General features: G+C 38.5%; 2 protein-coding genes across 4 annotated transcripts in view; both read right to left on the bottom strand.

Annotated features, from left to right (window-relative positions):
• LOC108367958 (putative nuclease HARBI1) overlaps positions 1–534 on the bottom strand; it is a 5,660-nt gene extending 5,126 nt beyond the window's left edge. The window contains exon 1 of the mRNA XM_017622671.1: positions 86–534. Coding sequence (XP_017478160.1) covers positions 86–400 — 315 coding nt within the window. The 5' untranslated portion in view covers positions 401–534. The remainder of the gene's footprint in view (positions 1–85) is intronic.
• A 978-nt stretch (positions 535–1,512) lies between these two features.
• Positions 1,513–2,591, bottom strand: mgr (prefoldin subunit mgr). 3 transcript variants are annotated; one of them, XM_017622673.1, is made up of 4 exons: positions 2,464–2,591; positions 2,282–2,341; positions 1,789–2,186; positions 1,513–1,725 (listed from the first exon to the last, which is right to left on the bottom strand). In XM_017622673.1, exons 1-4 carry the CDS (start codon positions 2,488–2,490, stop codon positions 1,623–1,625), a joined length of 588 nt encoding a protein of 195 aa, XP_017478162.1. In that variant the 5' UTR covers positions 2,491–2,591; the 3' UTR covers positions 1,513–1,622. The 3 variants fall into 3 exon arrangements, with proteins under 3 accessions (XP_017478162.1, XP_017478163.1, XP_017478161.1); XM_017622674.1 differs by having other exon boundaries at positions 2,282–2,325; positions 2,448–2,591; XM_017622672.1 differs by having other exon boundaries at positions 2,282–2,384; positions 2,507–2,575.
• Positions 2,592–17,627: the final 15,036 nt, after the last annotated feature.

Below are 17,627 nucleotides of genomic sequence, written 5' to 3' on the forward strand. Positions count from 1 at the left end.
TAATAATTTTCAAACCGGTAACCGAATGAGCAGCGAGGTGTGAATACCTTAATTATTCTTTCTTAAAATGTGTTGGTTTACTTACTATCATTGCGTTAACACTAAAGCAACCCTTTCTATTATAATAAAGATGATCATTATCGTTGGGTTTAAGCAATTTCACATGTGTCCCGTCGATACAGCCTATTACTCCAGGAATGTTAAAATTATTGCTGAAGTACAATTTTGACTGACGGATTTCATCAAAGCTCATTCTTAGCTTAATCCACTTTGGGCACTGTGTTCTTTCTAAAATGTTTAACATTTCTTTAAGAACCTTCGAAATGGTGGATCTATGAAGTGCGATATGCAAGTCTTTCCCTATAGATCGCTGAAAACCTCCTTCAGCAAGGAATCTCATTGTGGCGGCCAGTTTAATTTCAGCAGGGAGGGACGACTGTTTAATGAAAGGCTTAACATTACTGGCAAAATTTTAGTCAGCAAAAATTATCCGACACGAAAACATATGATCACAAAACATATGGTTGCAATTTCTGTCAACAAACAAAATTGCATTTTCCGAGTTCTGGTATTTATATGCTTTTTGGCAGCAAATGTCAGTTACGCGGTTTTGCAGAATGGCGATACGCGGTTTTGTACTTTAAACGACGATAAATATATATATATCTAGTATTACATACAGTATTGGCCATTCCAATAGCACACCCATTTCAAAGTGATATTGTTTGCCACTCATGTTAATTTATTTATTTTTAAGAATTTTCAATTAAAATACAGTTCATTCTCTCATAAAACTCACATAAACTCAAGCTTAAAACTTTTTAAAAGACCGCAAAAAAGTGCAACAAATTTTCACCCAAATTTCAAACTTTTTTTCTCAGAAGCGGTAGAATTTTTTTGAATACACAGTTTTATAGCGCATTCAATTTTGTCCAATTATGTGCAAGTTTCAAGTCGCTAAAGCTTACCGTTGATTTTTTAGAATGAGCCTCTGAGAAAAAAGTTTGAAATTTAAGGGAAAGTTTGTTGCACTTTNCATATATGGAAGCAAATAAGACAAAAAAAAATTCTAAAAAATCAACGGTAAGCTTTAGCGACTTGAAACTTGCACATAATTGGACAAAATTGAATGCGCTATAAAACTGTGTACTCAAAAAAATTCTAGAGCCTCTGAGAAAAAAGTATGAAATTTAAGGGAAAGTTTGTTGCACTTTTTTGCGGTCTTTTAAAAAGTTTAAAACATAGGTTTATATGGGTTTTGTTGGAGAATGAATTGTATTTTAATTGAAAATTCTTAAAAACAAATAATTGGACATAAGTGGCAAACAATATCGCTTTGAAAGGGGGGTGCTATAGATATGTCCAATACTGTATATGGCTATAATGAGTTTAATTTCCCCCGAACGGGTTCACTTTTGGTTTCCATGTATTTACTATTGGCGGAATAAACATTTTCGGGTGAATCTTTTTCGGGCGAAAATAAGACGGATTTTTTAAGGCAAACATTATGACTGTTACAGCTTAAAATTTTAGTCATTTACTCATGAAGAGTCGAAGTTATACAAAGCATGTTGCCCTCAAATTTTCTCGTTAATAATAGATTGAAATGATTTTTTTTTTAATTATGAGGTGGTGGAAACATTCGTTTTTGCAGCAGCTTGTCGTTTTTTTACACCCCAGTTATAGACCCGAGCCATATTTACTTCGGTGGTCGTCAATTGATCCCTAAAATATAAATAAAATCAATATAATTAGATGCCGCATTTATGATTTGTCAAATTGACATGCCTCAGAAAATCTTGATCATGTTCAACCGTCTTGAGGTTTATAATTGCAGAGTTCATATTTTGTTTCAAGAGTTCTTCGGCTTCGTCTAGTGGATATTCCAACATGACACTAGCGCCGAGCCAAAGACACACTGTTTTCGTTGGTGGTACAAGGGTTTTTATAAAAACCTGATCACTAAGGAGAAATTGCGTTTCGCGCTCTTCTTTCTCTTGTCTAAGAACATTTATCATCTCTAAAGAACGTTGCAAGTCTGGTATTTGTGATTTGAGTTTACGACGCCTCGCTTCTAGGTTATACGCCATGAATCTATATTTGCTATGTTGTTCATCTAATCTCTGCAATACTTTTTCACAATTATCTTCATTTTCTGGTTGTGACATGAATGTATCAATTTCCTCCTGCAATGAATAATGATTAGTACAAACCTGTGGTTAGAATCATTTTCTGAAAACACTATTTGGGTTAGGTCAACATATTAAAAATGAAAACTTACCAAAAACACAGCTTCTGGTATACCTGCGAAAGACTTTTGATTATCCGGCAATTTTGGCATTTCTACAGAGTCTATTATGCCAATCATATTTCTATATTCGGATTTGCACTTCAAATAGATGAAATCAAGGCGAATTAATATAAGGTGATAGCAGGAGTACAAAAANTCGGCAATTTTGGCATTTCTACAGAGTCTATTATGCCAGTCATATTTCTATATTCGGATTTGCACTTCAAATAGATGAAATGAATACCAGAAGGTCAGAGCTAGAGCTGTAGCAAATTGGAATGTTCCATATTTAAGAAAGTATCGATATCATGAATCGATTAAATTCATTGATGTAAAATCGACACGGCGATATATCGGGCTGAACAATATCGATATCGGAAAAATCGATGTTGAGAATGCTACTCTCAATTGAATAGGATATTACACCTGCTTATCAACTCAACTAATTGTGTTTTCTCCATCTTGTATATTTACTGAGGATTAAAACGGCATGCCGGTCATCTCAAGCGGTTTGTCAAACCTAAGAGCTAAATAAATCGCACAAACTGTTGATTAAACCTACTTTAAGGCCAGTTACTCAATGTCTGGTTAACACTAATTTTTGTTTGATCTTTCCAAATTTTCTCTTTTTTATCAATTGGCAAAGACCCTCACTGGCAGCGCTCAGAGCGTTGAGATAGTAATTTTATGTCAAATAGTAGAAAAGTACCATGTTGAAAAAAGTTTTTATTATGGGCAGAAAATTTTACATTTCTGCTATGCCAATTCGTAACATTTTACTGCTGGAAATTTTTAACAGTTGCTCTGGTGCAAAAAAAGTTGAGCAATTGAAATGCAGAAGTTATACAAAGAAAACTAGTCTTTACTGACTTTGATTCTTCCAGAACTAAAAGCCATGCATGTATTAAAAGTCTTAGTAACAACATTAGAACAAAAAATACTTCAAAACCGTCAGGCCGGGTTGAAAATTTTCATTCACCTTATAGTTAACAAAAATTTACAATCCGTAGAACTTGTCTATCAATTGGCATATGCCCTTTGTTATTAAATGCGTTTTATTGAAATGGTTTAGAAAATGAGTCATTTATGTATACCATTTTATATGGAATTATTCAATAAATTTCGTTTTACATTATACTTTTTGAAACTATTTGGAGTTAATTATTTATGGTTCCTCAAAAGCAACCCTGCTGGCTTAGAAGGCGCGTGTACCAATAATTTCATCCCTGGCATATTCATCTCGAGGAAGGCAGTCGCCAAATTCACCGAAGGTTGGTCACTGGTTAAATTGTGGTATTCGTTACTGAATAATAGCCCGAACACAATGAAAACGACGAGCTACAAACCACAGCTGTCAAATTATTTTAACACGTACTCTTATGTAGATAATTATTTTGGCGACGACCGGGCTACGCGACGGCTGTGGTTGTGGCCAGATTAGATCTATTTCTATTTTTCTGGCGACAGATAAGGTTCTTCCTCTTCTTTTATGTCAAACTCATACAAATTCATGATGTCGCTGCCGCGTTCAAAGAAATCATGTCGCCATCGACAAAGCGCTTAGATAATAAAGATGACAAATTGGAAGCTGTGGTCGGTAGCTCGTCGTTTTCAATGTGTTCAGAACTTAACGTATACAACAAGGCGAATTTATACAAGGTGGTGTTGATGGCGAATTTGGATTTTCGCCGAGGTACGTCTTAATGTCAAAATGATGTGTTTGTTGTAAAATGAATTCGCCTTGATTACAACAAACACATCATTTTGACATTCAGTAGTACTGCGGCGAAAATTTAATTCGCCATCAACACCACCTTGTATAAATTCGCCTTGGAATAGCCCTGTATGCAGCTCTCAAGAAAACGGTCAAGAAAAAATTGCCATTATTTCACGTGTGTGTCCAAGGAATTTTGACATTTTTGATACCTCACAGCCTGTTGCCTCACTCTTTCCTCAAGAAATAATGGAACGGGCATATATTTCTGTTGCAAGCCTGGGTTGCCTTGTGCTCTTTTTTCCACAAAAAACTTTAGAAAACCGTAGAAGAAAACGTATTAAATTTCTTAAGAACTGCATACTGCCTTAAGCCCTGTATGCAGCTCTCAAGAAAACGGTCAAGAAAAAATTGCCATTATTTCGCGTGTGTGTCCAAGGAATTTTGACATTTTTGATACCTCACAGCCTGTTGCCTCACTCTTTCCTCAAGAAATAATGGAACGGGCATATATTTCTGTTGCAAACCTGGGTTGCCTTGTGCTCTTTTTTCACAAAAAACTTTAGAAAACCGTAGTAGAAAGCGTAGTAAATTTCTTAAGAACTGCGTACTGCCTTAAGGAAATTTGACTCAAGAAAATTTCTTAGCCATTTCTTGTACGTCATTTTATATGGAGTTTTTGCTTTTCTTGAGAGCTGCATACAGGCCCTTAAGGAAATTTGACTCAAGAAAATTTCTTAGCCATTTCTTGTACGTCATTTTATATGGAGTTTTTGCTTTTCTTGAGAGCTGCATACAGGCCTATTACAACCTCTGACTAGAAATGGCACCATAATCGATTTTTGAATCGAAATTCCAAAGTCGATATATCGAAGACATCGGGTGGGCTTTAGTAGTCAGCCGCACCTTTTGTTTTATACCATAGCCCTGTTCGCGTACGCACTATCCAGTAAATCCAGTACTAATTTTCTGGTTTTTACCGGATGTCGTTTTCGTACGCAAAAACTTGCAAGACACTAGCAAAAGAGGGGAAATTGAGAGAGCAAAAATGACAGCTGAACTTGCAAGTTTTACTGGAGTTTTACTGGATAAATTTTTACTAGAAACTATTTGCTAGTAAGAAAAACAGCTGATGGCATGATGCTTATTGTAAATCACATTAAGAAAATAATTGTTTGTGGTGCTTTTAGAGTTGCAATTGACAAAATAAACCCATTTAAATATATAATAAGATGAAAAACACTAGTTTTCTAAGAAAATTGCATCGGAAAATAACAAATTAATCAGCTGTTCATAAAACTTGGAACTTCTTGCTGGTTTTGCGTTTTCGTACTTTCTTGCAAATTTCACTCATTGTGAGTAAATATTGGCTTACTCTCCGAAATTTGGTTACTGGCAAGTTACTGGATATTTTTTGCTAGAGAATACGAAAACACAACTCATGTTCTGACCGACAACGAAAACACTTTGAAAATGTGTTTTGGGATTGTGGGCTGAAGGCTGTTCACACCGGCTGTTAGTGTTTTCGTTGACATTTCTTACATCCTCTGATTACAGTTTTGCTACACAAAANCGGACAGCATTGATTTTTCCCGTATACGTTGCTAACTGCGTTTCAGTGACCGCAGATGGAGATTTCATTTATTATTTTACATTTGGGGTGTTCACAGTGCGTTCCAAATTGTGTCTGAAAATGTAGACGTCTACATTTTGAGACATTTTTAGCATCAAACTGTGAGCACCCCTTTCTAGCAGTCGTCGCAAAATCGTCTCAAAACTTTGCTGGTGTTGCCAGACATTTCTTCTTTGCGTGCATTTTTTATATGTCGCCTTTCGATTTTGTTTCTGAAAAATTGTAATTATTTAACTTAATTACCAATTCCTAATATTTGTTATTTCTTTTCCTTGATTTGTTTCTTTTCATCAGAAATTGCGCTCAAATTAAATGCAAATACAGAAAACGTGCCCAATAAATAAAAAAAATGTGATTAGTATTGCCATAATGCAACCCTGCTGCGAGGTTGCAAAATGTAGACGCGTAAAAAACATACCTTTGAGTGTGACAAAATGTAGACGGCGTCGTTTTCCAATTTTGTATGGGAAACAACAACACCACAGATTTTACGGTTAGAAAACGTCTTAAAATGTAGACGTCTACATTTTGAGACACTATTTGGAACGAACTGTGAACACCCCAATTAGCAACCTCTTACTTTCATTCTTATTTTACTTTTGCCAGCCAACTACCAATAAATCCGAAATGCTGTATTTAAGATGATAAAATATGACTTCCACTTCGATAAATAGTCGAAAAAACTAGTGCAGACACCGATTGGAATGAGTGGAACGTGTGTTTTCAAGTGGTTGTCAGCGAAAACTAGCTTGCGTTTGACAGATTTTGCATGGTCGAAAACCAGTTGTACCAACGAAAACATGTTTTCGATGTCGGTCAGAACATGGTATTAAAAGGCGTTCGCACAAGGCGATTTTGGGTTCGACTTTTGCTTTCAACTCACGCAGGGTTGCACGAAAAAAAGGTTGAATGGCTAAGGGCCAGTTGCTCAAAGCCTGGTTGACACTAATGATCGATTAACATACGTACGATTTTTTCGTGCAACCCTGCGTGAGTTGAACACAAAAGTTGCCTGAAAAATCGCCTCGTGCGAAAGCCCTATTAAGAAAACCAGTTTGAATTAACAAATGAAACTTGGCCAGGCTGTTAGGGGAGGTATCCTCTAAATCATGTATAACAAAAAAAATATAAACAATATCATTGTTTATAAGTAATTTGTTGTTAAAATTTCTTAAGTCACATACTTTCATATATATATAAATGCACAAAACACTGTACTTAATACTTTATTTTATTTTATGTTGTAAATAAATCACTTTAATCAACTTTTTTGACTTGTAAATTACATTGAATTGCACCAATATTTACAATAACACATGGTTGCAAACTGACCCATAACAAGTGTTGCCATATTGTACAAAACAATACGTACAAAGAAGGCAATGCTTAATACGTGCAGAATACGTACATTTCTCTGATTGGAAAAATTTATATTGTGATCATCCCAAATACCCCTTAGGGCCGGTTACTCAATGTCTGGTTAACACTAATCTCCGGTTAAATATAGTAATCGACGTTGCAGACTCCCTGTTGTATGCATGGAGTCGAAGACGTCGATAACGATGTTTANGTTGCAGACTCCCTGTTGTATGCATGGAGTCGAGACGTCGATAACGATGTTTAACCGCAGATTAGTGTTAACCAGACATTGAGTAACCGGCCCTTAGAATTTCAACAAGATCAGGCCTAGGATCTGTAGGTCCGAACGACCTTACGATGGTATGCCGTTTGATTTTAATAATAGAAAGGGTATAGAAAAGATAATGAAATACAGGAAAATACATTCACAATTATTAAAGTATTCAATATTGCTTTAAATTTAACTAAAAACTAACAAATTGCAAAACATCGGATACCATCGATATATCGATGTTTATCTGGAGATGTATATAAGGTCGGTGTTATGCAGACAAACTTTTGTTTGCCAAATTAAATGGCGGCTGCTTAGTTTGCTCGGAGGTGGTTATGTCGAGTTTGGCACAGGGTTGCACGTTCATTATGGTTTTCATGGCTATTGCCAACACGAAATGAGAATTTCAGATGTACATAACGCGCAAAATTTAAAATTTTTGTATATGGCAACACCGAATTTGCTGCAGTTTGACCAAACAAAATTAGTTTGCTGTGAGAGTCGCCAAACTCGCTCTCTCCGAGTTTGCTGCAACAACAATTGCACGCAGTTTGCCAAACAAAATTTCTGCATAACACCGACCTAAGTCTCGATGCTCTTTTCTCCGATGCATCGAAACATCGATGTATCGATGTTACTGCTCAGAATTTGAATGCCTAAGTAGAGGCGCCAAAAAATCGATTCTGCAATCGATATATCAATTTATTCTGTGGCGACCCTGCAATAATCGGAACATGTGGCAATACCACATTTGGCTCATCGCTATTTCGTATTCTTTTTCTGCTACACATTCTTTTCTGCGAATCGACTTCTAGATCATTCTATAACGGTTCTTGTTGCTACGCGTACCTTTTCTTATATCTAAATTTAGTTGAGTTAATAAAGTTGGATTTAAGCATTATACAAAACGCAATTATATGTGGTTTCATTTCGCCACATAATTGGTGACCCCGAAGCTTTTATATTTTCAATAATACATTCGTCAAGATCCAAAATAACTAGGCAGACTCCGCGAACACTGTAGACGGCTGTTCATTTGCTCCTAGCGCAGGCGGCGAGGTGTTTTTTGAAGCAATCGCTCCCATGCCTCAGCAACAAGCAACCGCTAACCTCGACAGGGTGGAGCGATTGGAGTTGCCTCCCTTTTGGACCAAACAAGTTCATCTTTGGTTCGCAGCAATCGAAGCGCAATTTCAGCTAAAAAGAATTACATCCGACACAATTAAGTACCAAGCGGTAATTGCCCGCCTTGACCAAGATACGCTCGTCATCGTCGAACATATCATCTTTAACCCACCAGAAGCCGATAAGTATGCCGCAATCAAGGAGGCGCTAAAGAACCATTTTTCAATTTCAGAAGAGCGCCGCCTCAAAATGTTGCTATCGGGCTTGGAGTTAGGTGATCGACAACCGTCCGAGTTGCTGGCAGAAATAAACCATCTTGGCGGTAAACATTTAGATTCCACCTTCGTGCGCGCCATCTGACTCGACCGGCTTCCGCAATATATTCAGGTAGCCCTCACTGCTTCAGATGACAACGACAACAACCAACTTGCGCAACTAGCAAATAAGCTGATCGAAATCAAGCACGACCCCGACAGTCGGTACCTAATGCCCAAAACAAATGCGTAAGCTGACTCAGGCCATGGAAAAGGAGACTGTCCGTCGGACACACGCACCGTCGGGCACGAGCTCCACGGCTACTTCGTCAACATGTTTTTACCATCGCAGATTTGGCGCTAAAGCCAACAAATGCACTCAACCATGCACATGGGAGTCGATTCAGGGAAACGCAGCAGACTCCCAGTAGACATAGCGAGTACTGGGAGTAAAACAAATCCTCGCCGACTGTTTATATACGATCGCACATCCGGCGCGAAATTCCTCGTCGACACTGGCGCGGATATTTCAGTGACCCCACCATCACGCAATTGCAAAGCAACGCCAACACAGTTCCGACTTCACGCTGCAAACGGCAGCAAAATTGTTACGTACGGCGAAAAAATACTATCACTGAACATTGGACTCAGTCGACCAATTCGTTGGGTTTTTTGCGTGGCAGATGTCCCGTACCCAATCATCGGTGCCGGTTTTCTGCACGAGCATGGACTTATTGTTGACCTAAAACAGGGTTGCGTTATGGACCCGAACACGAAAACTCGTAGCAGGGGCACATACGCCACAGCCCCCATCACCTCCATCACGGTCGTCGATGAGACGAACCAGTTCACAAGCATCCTCAAGGAATTTCCAGAGTTGCTTGGCAATCCGTCCAATCGGACGGCAGCCAGGCATGCAGTTAAGCATTTTATCCCAACTTCTGGTCCACCGTGCGTTCAACGCGTCCGTCAGCTACGCCCTGAACGTCTTAAGATAGCCAAAGAAGAATTTCAGCTTATGGTCGATCTCGGTCATGCAAGACCTTCCAAGAGTCCTTGGGTCAGCCCCCTACATATGGCCAGGAAGAAAAATGGGGACTGGAGACCATGCGGGGACTACCGCAGGCTCAACGACCAAACCGTCCCGGACCGGTACCCAATATCGCTTCTTCAGGATTATGCAGCAGTACTGGCCGGAAAGCAAATCTTCTCCACTGTCGACCTACGCCGCGCATTCTACCATATTCCAGTGGCAGACGAAGACGTGCCTAAAACAGCCGTGATAACTCCATTCGGCCTCTTCGAGTCNTCATGCAAGACCTTCCAAGAGTCCTTGGGTCAGCCCCCTACATATGGCCAGGAAGAAAAATGGGGACTGGAGACCATGCGGGGACTACCGCAGGCTCAACGACCAAACCGTCCCGGACCGGTACCCAATATCGCTTCTTCAGGATTATGCAGCAGTACTGGCCGGAAAGCAAATCTTCTCCACTGTCGACCTACGCCGCGCATTCTACCATATTCCAGTGGCAGACGAAGACGTGCCTAAAACAGCCGTGATAACTCCATTCGGCCTCTTCGAGTTCGTCAGTATGCCATTTGGACTCCGAAACGCGGCACAAACATTCCAGCGCTTCAACCACGAGGCCCTCTCCGGTTTGGAATTCGTGTACGCCTACATCGATGACCTGCTTATAGCGTCAAATAGTGTTCAACAGCATAAGCAACATCTTCGTTCCGTATTTCAACGCTTGAGCCAATTTGGTTTATGCATCAATGCGGACAAGTGCGTCTTAGGTGCCACTGCCGTCGATTTTTTGGGGTATCGGGTCTCAGCTCAGGGCTCAGCACCTCTTCCGGACCGGGTACAAGCACTTCGCGATTTTCCGAAACCTAAAACCATCTTAGAGCTAAGGAGGTTTATCGGAGCAGTGAATTTCTATAGACGACATATTAAGAGTGCTGCTACGGTACAAGCACCCCTAAATAACTTCTTACGAGACGCTAAGAAAAATGACAAGAGGCCGGTTCCCTGGACTGAGGAGGCAGAAAAAGCATTTGCGAGGGTGAAAGACCAATTGGCCAGCGCAGCCCTCTTAGCACACCCAATTCTAGCAGCCGAATTACGAATAACTTGCGACGCATCTAGTAGCGCCCTGGGAGCAGTTTTGGAGCAGCACCAGAATAGCGCATGGTACCCACTGGGATTCTTCTCGAAGAAACTCTCACCCGCACAGAGAAATTGCAGCACGTACGATAGGGAGTTGTCGGCAGTATATGAAGCAGTAAGGTATTTCCGACATTGGGTCGAGGGCCGAGACTTCGTAATCAGAACCGACCACAAGCCGCTGGTTTTTGCTTTCCGACAGCAGTCAGACAAGTCGTCACCACGGCAAATTAGGCAACTTGGCTTCATCAGCCAATTTACTACAAACATACAATATATCACCGGATCAGACAACAACGTGGCTGACACTTTATCTCGCTTGGACGCCATACATCTCCCAATGAGCATCGACCCCGAGGAACTGTCACTCGCCCAAGAATCAGATGAACAACTCCAGCACCTGCTGGCTCACAACAATACGTCACTCAAACTGCAAACGCTCTACTGCGGACCTGGAGGCAGAGGAGTAACTTGCGACGTATCAACCAACAATATCCGACCGTTCGTACCGTTGCAGCTCCGTAAAAAAGTGTATGATTTGTTACACAATTTGGCACATCCCAGCGGCAGGGCGTCCGTGAAGATCGTCGCACAACGATACGTATGGCCTTCGATGAACAAAGATATAACTCAATGGGCTCGTGACTGCGTCCCGTGTCAGCGCTCCAAGGTAGGTCGCCATGTCCGTTCAGCACCCGTTTCATTCGCCAACACGGATGGTAGGTTCGACCACATTCATCTGGACATAGTGGGACCGATGCCGGAATCCCAAGGGTACAAATACTGCCTGACAATGGTGGACCGATTCACTAAGTGGCCAGAAGACGTTTTGGGTGTCCTAAGCTACTCACAACTTATCAAGGCACTCAATTCGAAAGTGCGCTTTTCACAGCCTTGTCACGCCTAGTTGGTGGCAAGCGCATCCGTACTACAGCTTACCACCCCGCAGCCAACGGACTGGTCGAGAGATGGCACCGCACTTTAAAAGCCGCTATCATGTGTCATCAGAAGCAGCAGTGGACGCAAGTACTTCACGCAGTGTTGCTCGGGTTGAGAACCTGCTACAAAGAGGACATGAGGGCATTACCCGCCGAATATTTGTATGGTACAACACTACGAGTTCCTGGGGAATTTTTCACAAACGAAGACCCACCAGCTGACCCGCACTTCTTCTTCAAGGAATTTCGCACACATATGAGAGAAATCCGACCAGCACCTACATCACATCATTGTCGACAAAAGATATTCTGTTTTAAGGACCTGGCCACCTGCACGCATGTGTTTCTAAGGATCGATGCTACCAAACGGCCTCTCGACCAGCCATATTCAGGACCACACAGAGTCATAAAAAGGATTGACGAACGAGTGTTCACCATCGAAGTAAATGGCAAAGAAGTTAACGTGAACATCGAGCGTATTAAACCAGCTCACCTCGCCACCGACGATGTTTTCGACAACCACCCACAGAGGCGCGCATTGCATACGCCAGGGAACTTGCTACAGCCGCGCATTACCACCAGCCTTCCCCTCGGGCAACCAGGAACTAATCAGCCATCCTATCCAAGCAGCACATCCTCTAGTCCAGCCACCAATCGGGACTGCAAATCTACAAATTAAATTCGTTTTATACCTAATACCTCATTTAGGGGGGAGTACTGTGGCGACCCTGCAATAATCGGCACATGTGGCAACACCACATTTGGCTCATCGCTATTTCGTATTCTTTTTCTGCTACACATTCTTTTCTGCGAATCGACTTCTAGATCATTCTATAACGGTTCTTTGGGCTACGCGTACCTTTTCTTGTATCTAAATTTAGTTGAGTTAATAAAGTTGGATGGAGCATTATACAAAACGCAATTATATGTGGTTTCATTTCGCCACAATTCTTTATATTTGTCACAACAACGATGCTGTATGGCGAAATCGAAGAAAGTTCCTTTTACGATGTTTCCACGTTTAGTAATTCGCTCTCTAATAGGGCTTTCGCACGACGCGATTTTTCAGCAAAAATCGCCTCGTCCGAACGGCCTTTCACCTAATCGCTTTCAACAATGGTTCTCGCCAGACAACTTTGAGCTCGTTCAACTTTTTTCCTTGCAACCCTGTATTTGTTTACATTCTGTATACATACTTTTTTTCTTTTTTACTTTTATTTTATCTTTCAGCGTCGCTAAAAGCACTTCCACCAAGCTTGGCTTACCAAATTTACGCCAATTGATAAAATTTTGCGATTTAAATTCCATTTCAATAATGTAAATAACAATTCGTGTTGAATCGAAAATCGTCTCATCTGAATAGGGATGGCAACTTTTTCACTCTCAACTTCTCATTCAACTTTGCATTCAACTTTTGTTCCCTGTAAAATCGTTTCGTGCGAATGCCCTATAAAGGCTGCTTTTCATCATGATACAATAATAAAAGGTGGTATCAGTTGTGACAGCTCGATTTGACAATGCCTTTATACTAGGTTCACATATAAGTAGATTATCCTCATTTTCGACCTTAACTTCCTAATCTGTAATTAGAAAAAGAGATTAGACATATAAAATTCTTCCCTTGTTAATCTGTAATTATAAAATAATCTCAGATTTAACCGATAACTTTTCGGTGTCCATCCTAGTTTTATCGATTGTTTTTGCGAAAGAGAGGAGAAATGCCAAATGTAAAAGTAAACAAAAATGTACGCTAGCAAGTAAAAGAGGTTTGTAAAGGTATTTTTAATAAAATGTTAAGTTAAAATATATTTATATTGCTTATTATAGCAGAAAAACGTGATCACGGTGGCACAGAGAAGAAACATAACTTTTCCTTGAGATGTGAGAATAACAAGCACAACAAATTTGACGGCTAAAACTATGTTCACATATCAATATTATCTCAATCAAAGCTTGTTTTTTAATCCCCCCGTTTACCCAGGCAAATCTCAGATTATTAACCGTCAAATTTGTTGTGCTTGTTATTCTCACATCTCAAGGCTAAGTTATGGTTCTTCTCTGTGCCACCGTGATCACGTTTTTCTGCTACAATAAGCAATATAAATATATTTTAACTTAACATTTTATTAAAAATACCGTTACAAACCTCTTTTCCTTGCTAGCGTCCATTTTTGTTTACTTTTACATTTGGCATTTCTCCTCTTATTCGCAAAAACAATCGATAAAACTAGGATGGACACCGAAAAGTTATCGGTCAAATCTGAGATTATTTCATAATTACAGATTAACAAGGGACGAATTTTATATGGCTAATCTCTTGTTATAATTACAGATTAGGGTGTTAAGCTTGAAAATGAGGATAATCTACTTATATGTGAACCTAGTATAATAATCTGAGATTTGCCTGTATAAACGGGGTGATTAAAAAACGGTCTTTGATTGAGGTAATATTGGTATGTGAACATAGTTTTAGCTCAGTAGAATAAGACGAAAAACGGGAAGAAATGAATCCCCATTTGGGGGAAAAATATAAAATTTCATATTTTCTTCTAAACAAAATTTGCTTTTTTATAGTATATTCGCAATGAAATGAAATAAAATAAGATATAATACCTTTTTGAGAAAACAAAATGTGTATACTCAGAAAAAAAAAATCAACTATATTATTAGGCTAAGAATTGTTAAAGAAGTAACACTGTTTCAGCTAAGGCAGTCATTATGGCGGAATTAGAGCGAGAAGCTGCCTCAGGCATTTCATTAGGTCAAAATCGCTGACATCAAAAAACGGCCAGCTGTTCATTTAGTGTCAAATGCGTGCTCATTACATTTTAAAAACTGACCAAATCTCCATACCGCGGTGCATGACAAAGACTGTCGTCAAATTTCGATGTCAGATGATTGACATTCCTTTTCCATTACTGATGTCAAATAAGAAGATATACCATTTTGCCCACGCCATCATGAATTAGTTTGTTGGCTCCCCCAATTACGATCACGAATCACCCCATTCCCACGAGCTCATTCTTTATTCGATTTGACAGTTCTCTGTCTATGTGTTTGGTTTTTGNAATCTGAGATTTGCCTGTATAAACGGGGTGATTAAAAAACGGTCTTTGATTGAGGTAATATTGGTATGTGAACATAGTTTTAGCTCAGTAGAATAAGACGAAAAACGGGAAGAAATGAATCCCCATTTGGGGGAAAAATATAAAATTTCATATTTTCTTCTAAACAAAATTTGCTTTTTTATAGTATATTCGCAATGAAATGAAATAAAATAAGATATAATACCTTTTTGAGAAAACAAAATGTGTATACTCAGAAAAAAAAAATCAACTATATTATTAGGCTAAGAATTGTTAAAGAAGTAACACTGTTTCAGCTAAGGCAGTCATTATGGCGGAATTAGAGCGAGAAGCTGCCTCAGGCATTTCATTAGGTCAAAATCGCTGACATCAAAAAACGGCCAGCTGTTCATTTAGTGTCAAATGCGTGCTCATTACATTTTAAAAACTGACCAAATCTCCATACCGCGGTGCATGACAAAGACTGTCGTCAAATTTCGATGTCAGATGATTGACATTCCTTTTCCATTACTGATGTCAAATAAGAAGTTATACCATTTTGCCCACGCCATCATGAATTAGTTTGTTGGCTCCCCCAATTACGATCACGAATCACCCCATTCCCACGAGCTCATTCTTTATTCGATTTGACAGTTCTCTGTCTATGTGTTTGGTTTTTGTTTTTCTTCGCTGCAAAATTGATGCAAAATGTAGGTTCTTCCTAAGAATGTATAAGTTTCAGTATTATATTAGGGATATCCACATTGAAAAATTTTCCTTTTCGTACTCAGAAAAAATGCAAGTTTTGACTTGTGAGCTGGCTTCGACAAATTTCCGATAGAAATTAGAGACGGTACCGATTTGTTCGTAATTCGCATCGTGCTTGGATCTGAATTACCAACAAATTAGGTAATTCGCTGTCAAAATTTTGTATGGCTTTTGTAGGTCGAAGCATGATACAAAAAAGAAGGTAGTTTCACTCAAAGATTTTTGCCGCCATGTCAGCCATTTGACTTTTGCTGGCATTATGACATCTCTATGAAAATCAAGCTACCAGCCACAAAAAAACAATAATTTTTCAACTGTCTTTGAAAAAATTTCAAACAACAGATTTTAAAGCGAAAAATCAGTAATTTTAATAAATTCAAAAATTAATTGCGCATTTGAAAGCTGTAGGAATCTTAAATTTTTGCACGGATTCCAGATTGAAATTTTTCAAATTTTCTCGTTTATTAAAGATAAGTGGTTAGAAGCTTGTAACGTGAAGGAATAAAATCTTCTCGAAGTACGATTTGTTTGTTCAAAGCAATATATGTATTTCCTCAATTTCTGAGGTTTTGGAAAAACTCAATCGTATGTAAGTATATTTGCATACATATGTACATTATACTATATCGTCGGTCCCTACGAAGAGTAGCACATTTCACTATTCGCGTGGATGACTAGTACATTTCACTATTAGCATGGAAGACTAGCACTTTTCATTAATCGCGTCGAAAAGTAGCGCATTTCAGACTTTTGTGTGGAAGAGTAGCACATTTCATTATTTGCGTGGAAGAGTAGCACATTTCAGGTTTTCGCGTGGAAGACTAGCCCATTTCAGATTTTTTGCGTGGAAAAGTAGCACATGCCAGATTCTCGCGTGGAAAAGTAGCACATTTCATTATTTTCGTGGAAGAGTAGCATATTTAAGATTTAAAGTAAATCATAAAAGTATAATTTATGGCTGCGTTTCTTTATACATTCCGGATAATCCCATTTCACAGCCGGAATAAACAGAATTCGTTTGAAATATGAGTTAACATATCATCAGGAACGTTCTAAAGAATAAGTAAACAGAAAAGTTTATTCCAAACGTTCAGAATGAATAAAGAAATGCAGCCTATATTGAAAATTCAAGTGCTTTTATTATATTTCTATAATTATATTATACAAATTATGAAATTCAAATAGTATATAGCGTTTAGTGATCATTTGCTGAAAATATTTCAATTAAATTAAAGTTCATTTAAAAAAACCTTGTAAGCCCACGCTTAAAACTTTGTAGAAATCTAAAAAAAAAATCAACTAATTTCCATACAAATTTCAAACTTATTTACTCAGAAGTGTAAAAATTTTTTTGAGCATGAAGCTTTATAGCCCATTCAATTTTAGTATGATAATGTGCAAGTTTCAAGAGTCTTAAAGTTACCTTTTTTTGGCGCATTTGCTCCCATATAACGAATAAACACAATTTATTTTTATATGGAAGAAAACCGCAACAATAAAAATTTTTAGCCACTTGAAACTTGCACATTATTGCAGTAAAATTGAAAGGGCTTTAAAACTATACACTCAACAAATTCTGAGCAAATAAGTTTGAAATTTGGATGAAACTTTTTTGATTTTTTTTTACAAAGTTTTAAACTTGGGTTTATATGGATTTTTTCAGAGAATGAACTTTATTTTAATGAAAATTCTTAAAAATAAATAAATAAACATAAGTGGAAAATAATATCACTTTGAAATGAGGTGCTGTTGATATGACTGCATGTACATATGTGTATGTTTCTCGTGTTTATAAATAGATTCCTTGAGGAAGACGCGAATATTCATCGAAACAAGTAGGAGGAAAATAAACGTTTATTTTATTTGTAATAAAAGACCGAAAAGTTCCATATACAACATTAAACTTTCAGCTTAGTCGAGGAGAAATAATAATAACATAGTACTTGTATGCTTGGTTTTGTACGGCTGCTAGTATCACTTTATATGAATTCGCTACTCTTCCACGCGAGAATCTAAAATGTGCTAATTTTCCACGCCAAAATC

The sequence above is a fragment of the Rhagoletis zephyria genome, unplaced genomic scaffold, assembly GCF_001687245.7.
Source record: "Rhagoletis zephyria isolate East Lansing unplaced genomic scaffold, Rhagoletis_zephyria_1.1 Rzeph_scaffold_02890, whole genome shotgun sequence".
Lineage (NCBI taxonomy): Eukaryota > Metazoa > Arthropoda > Insecta > Diptera > Tephritidae > Rhagoletis > Rhagoletis zephyria.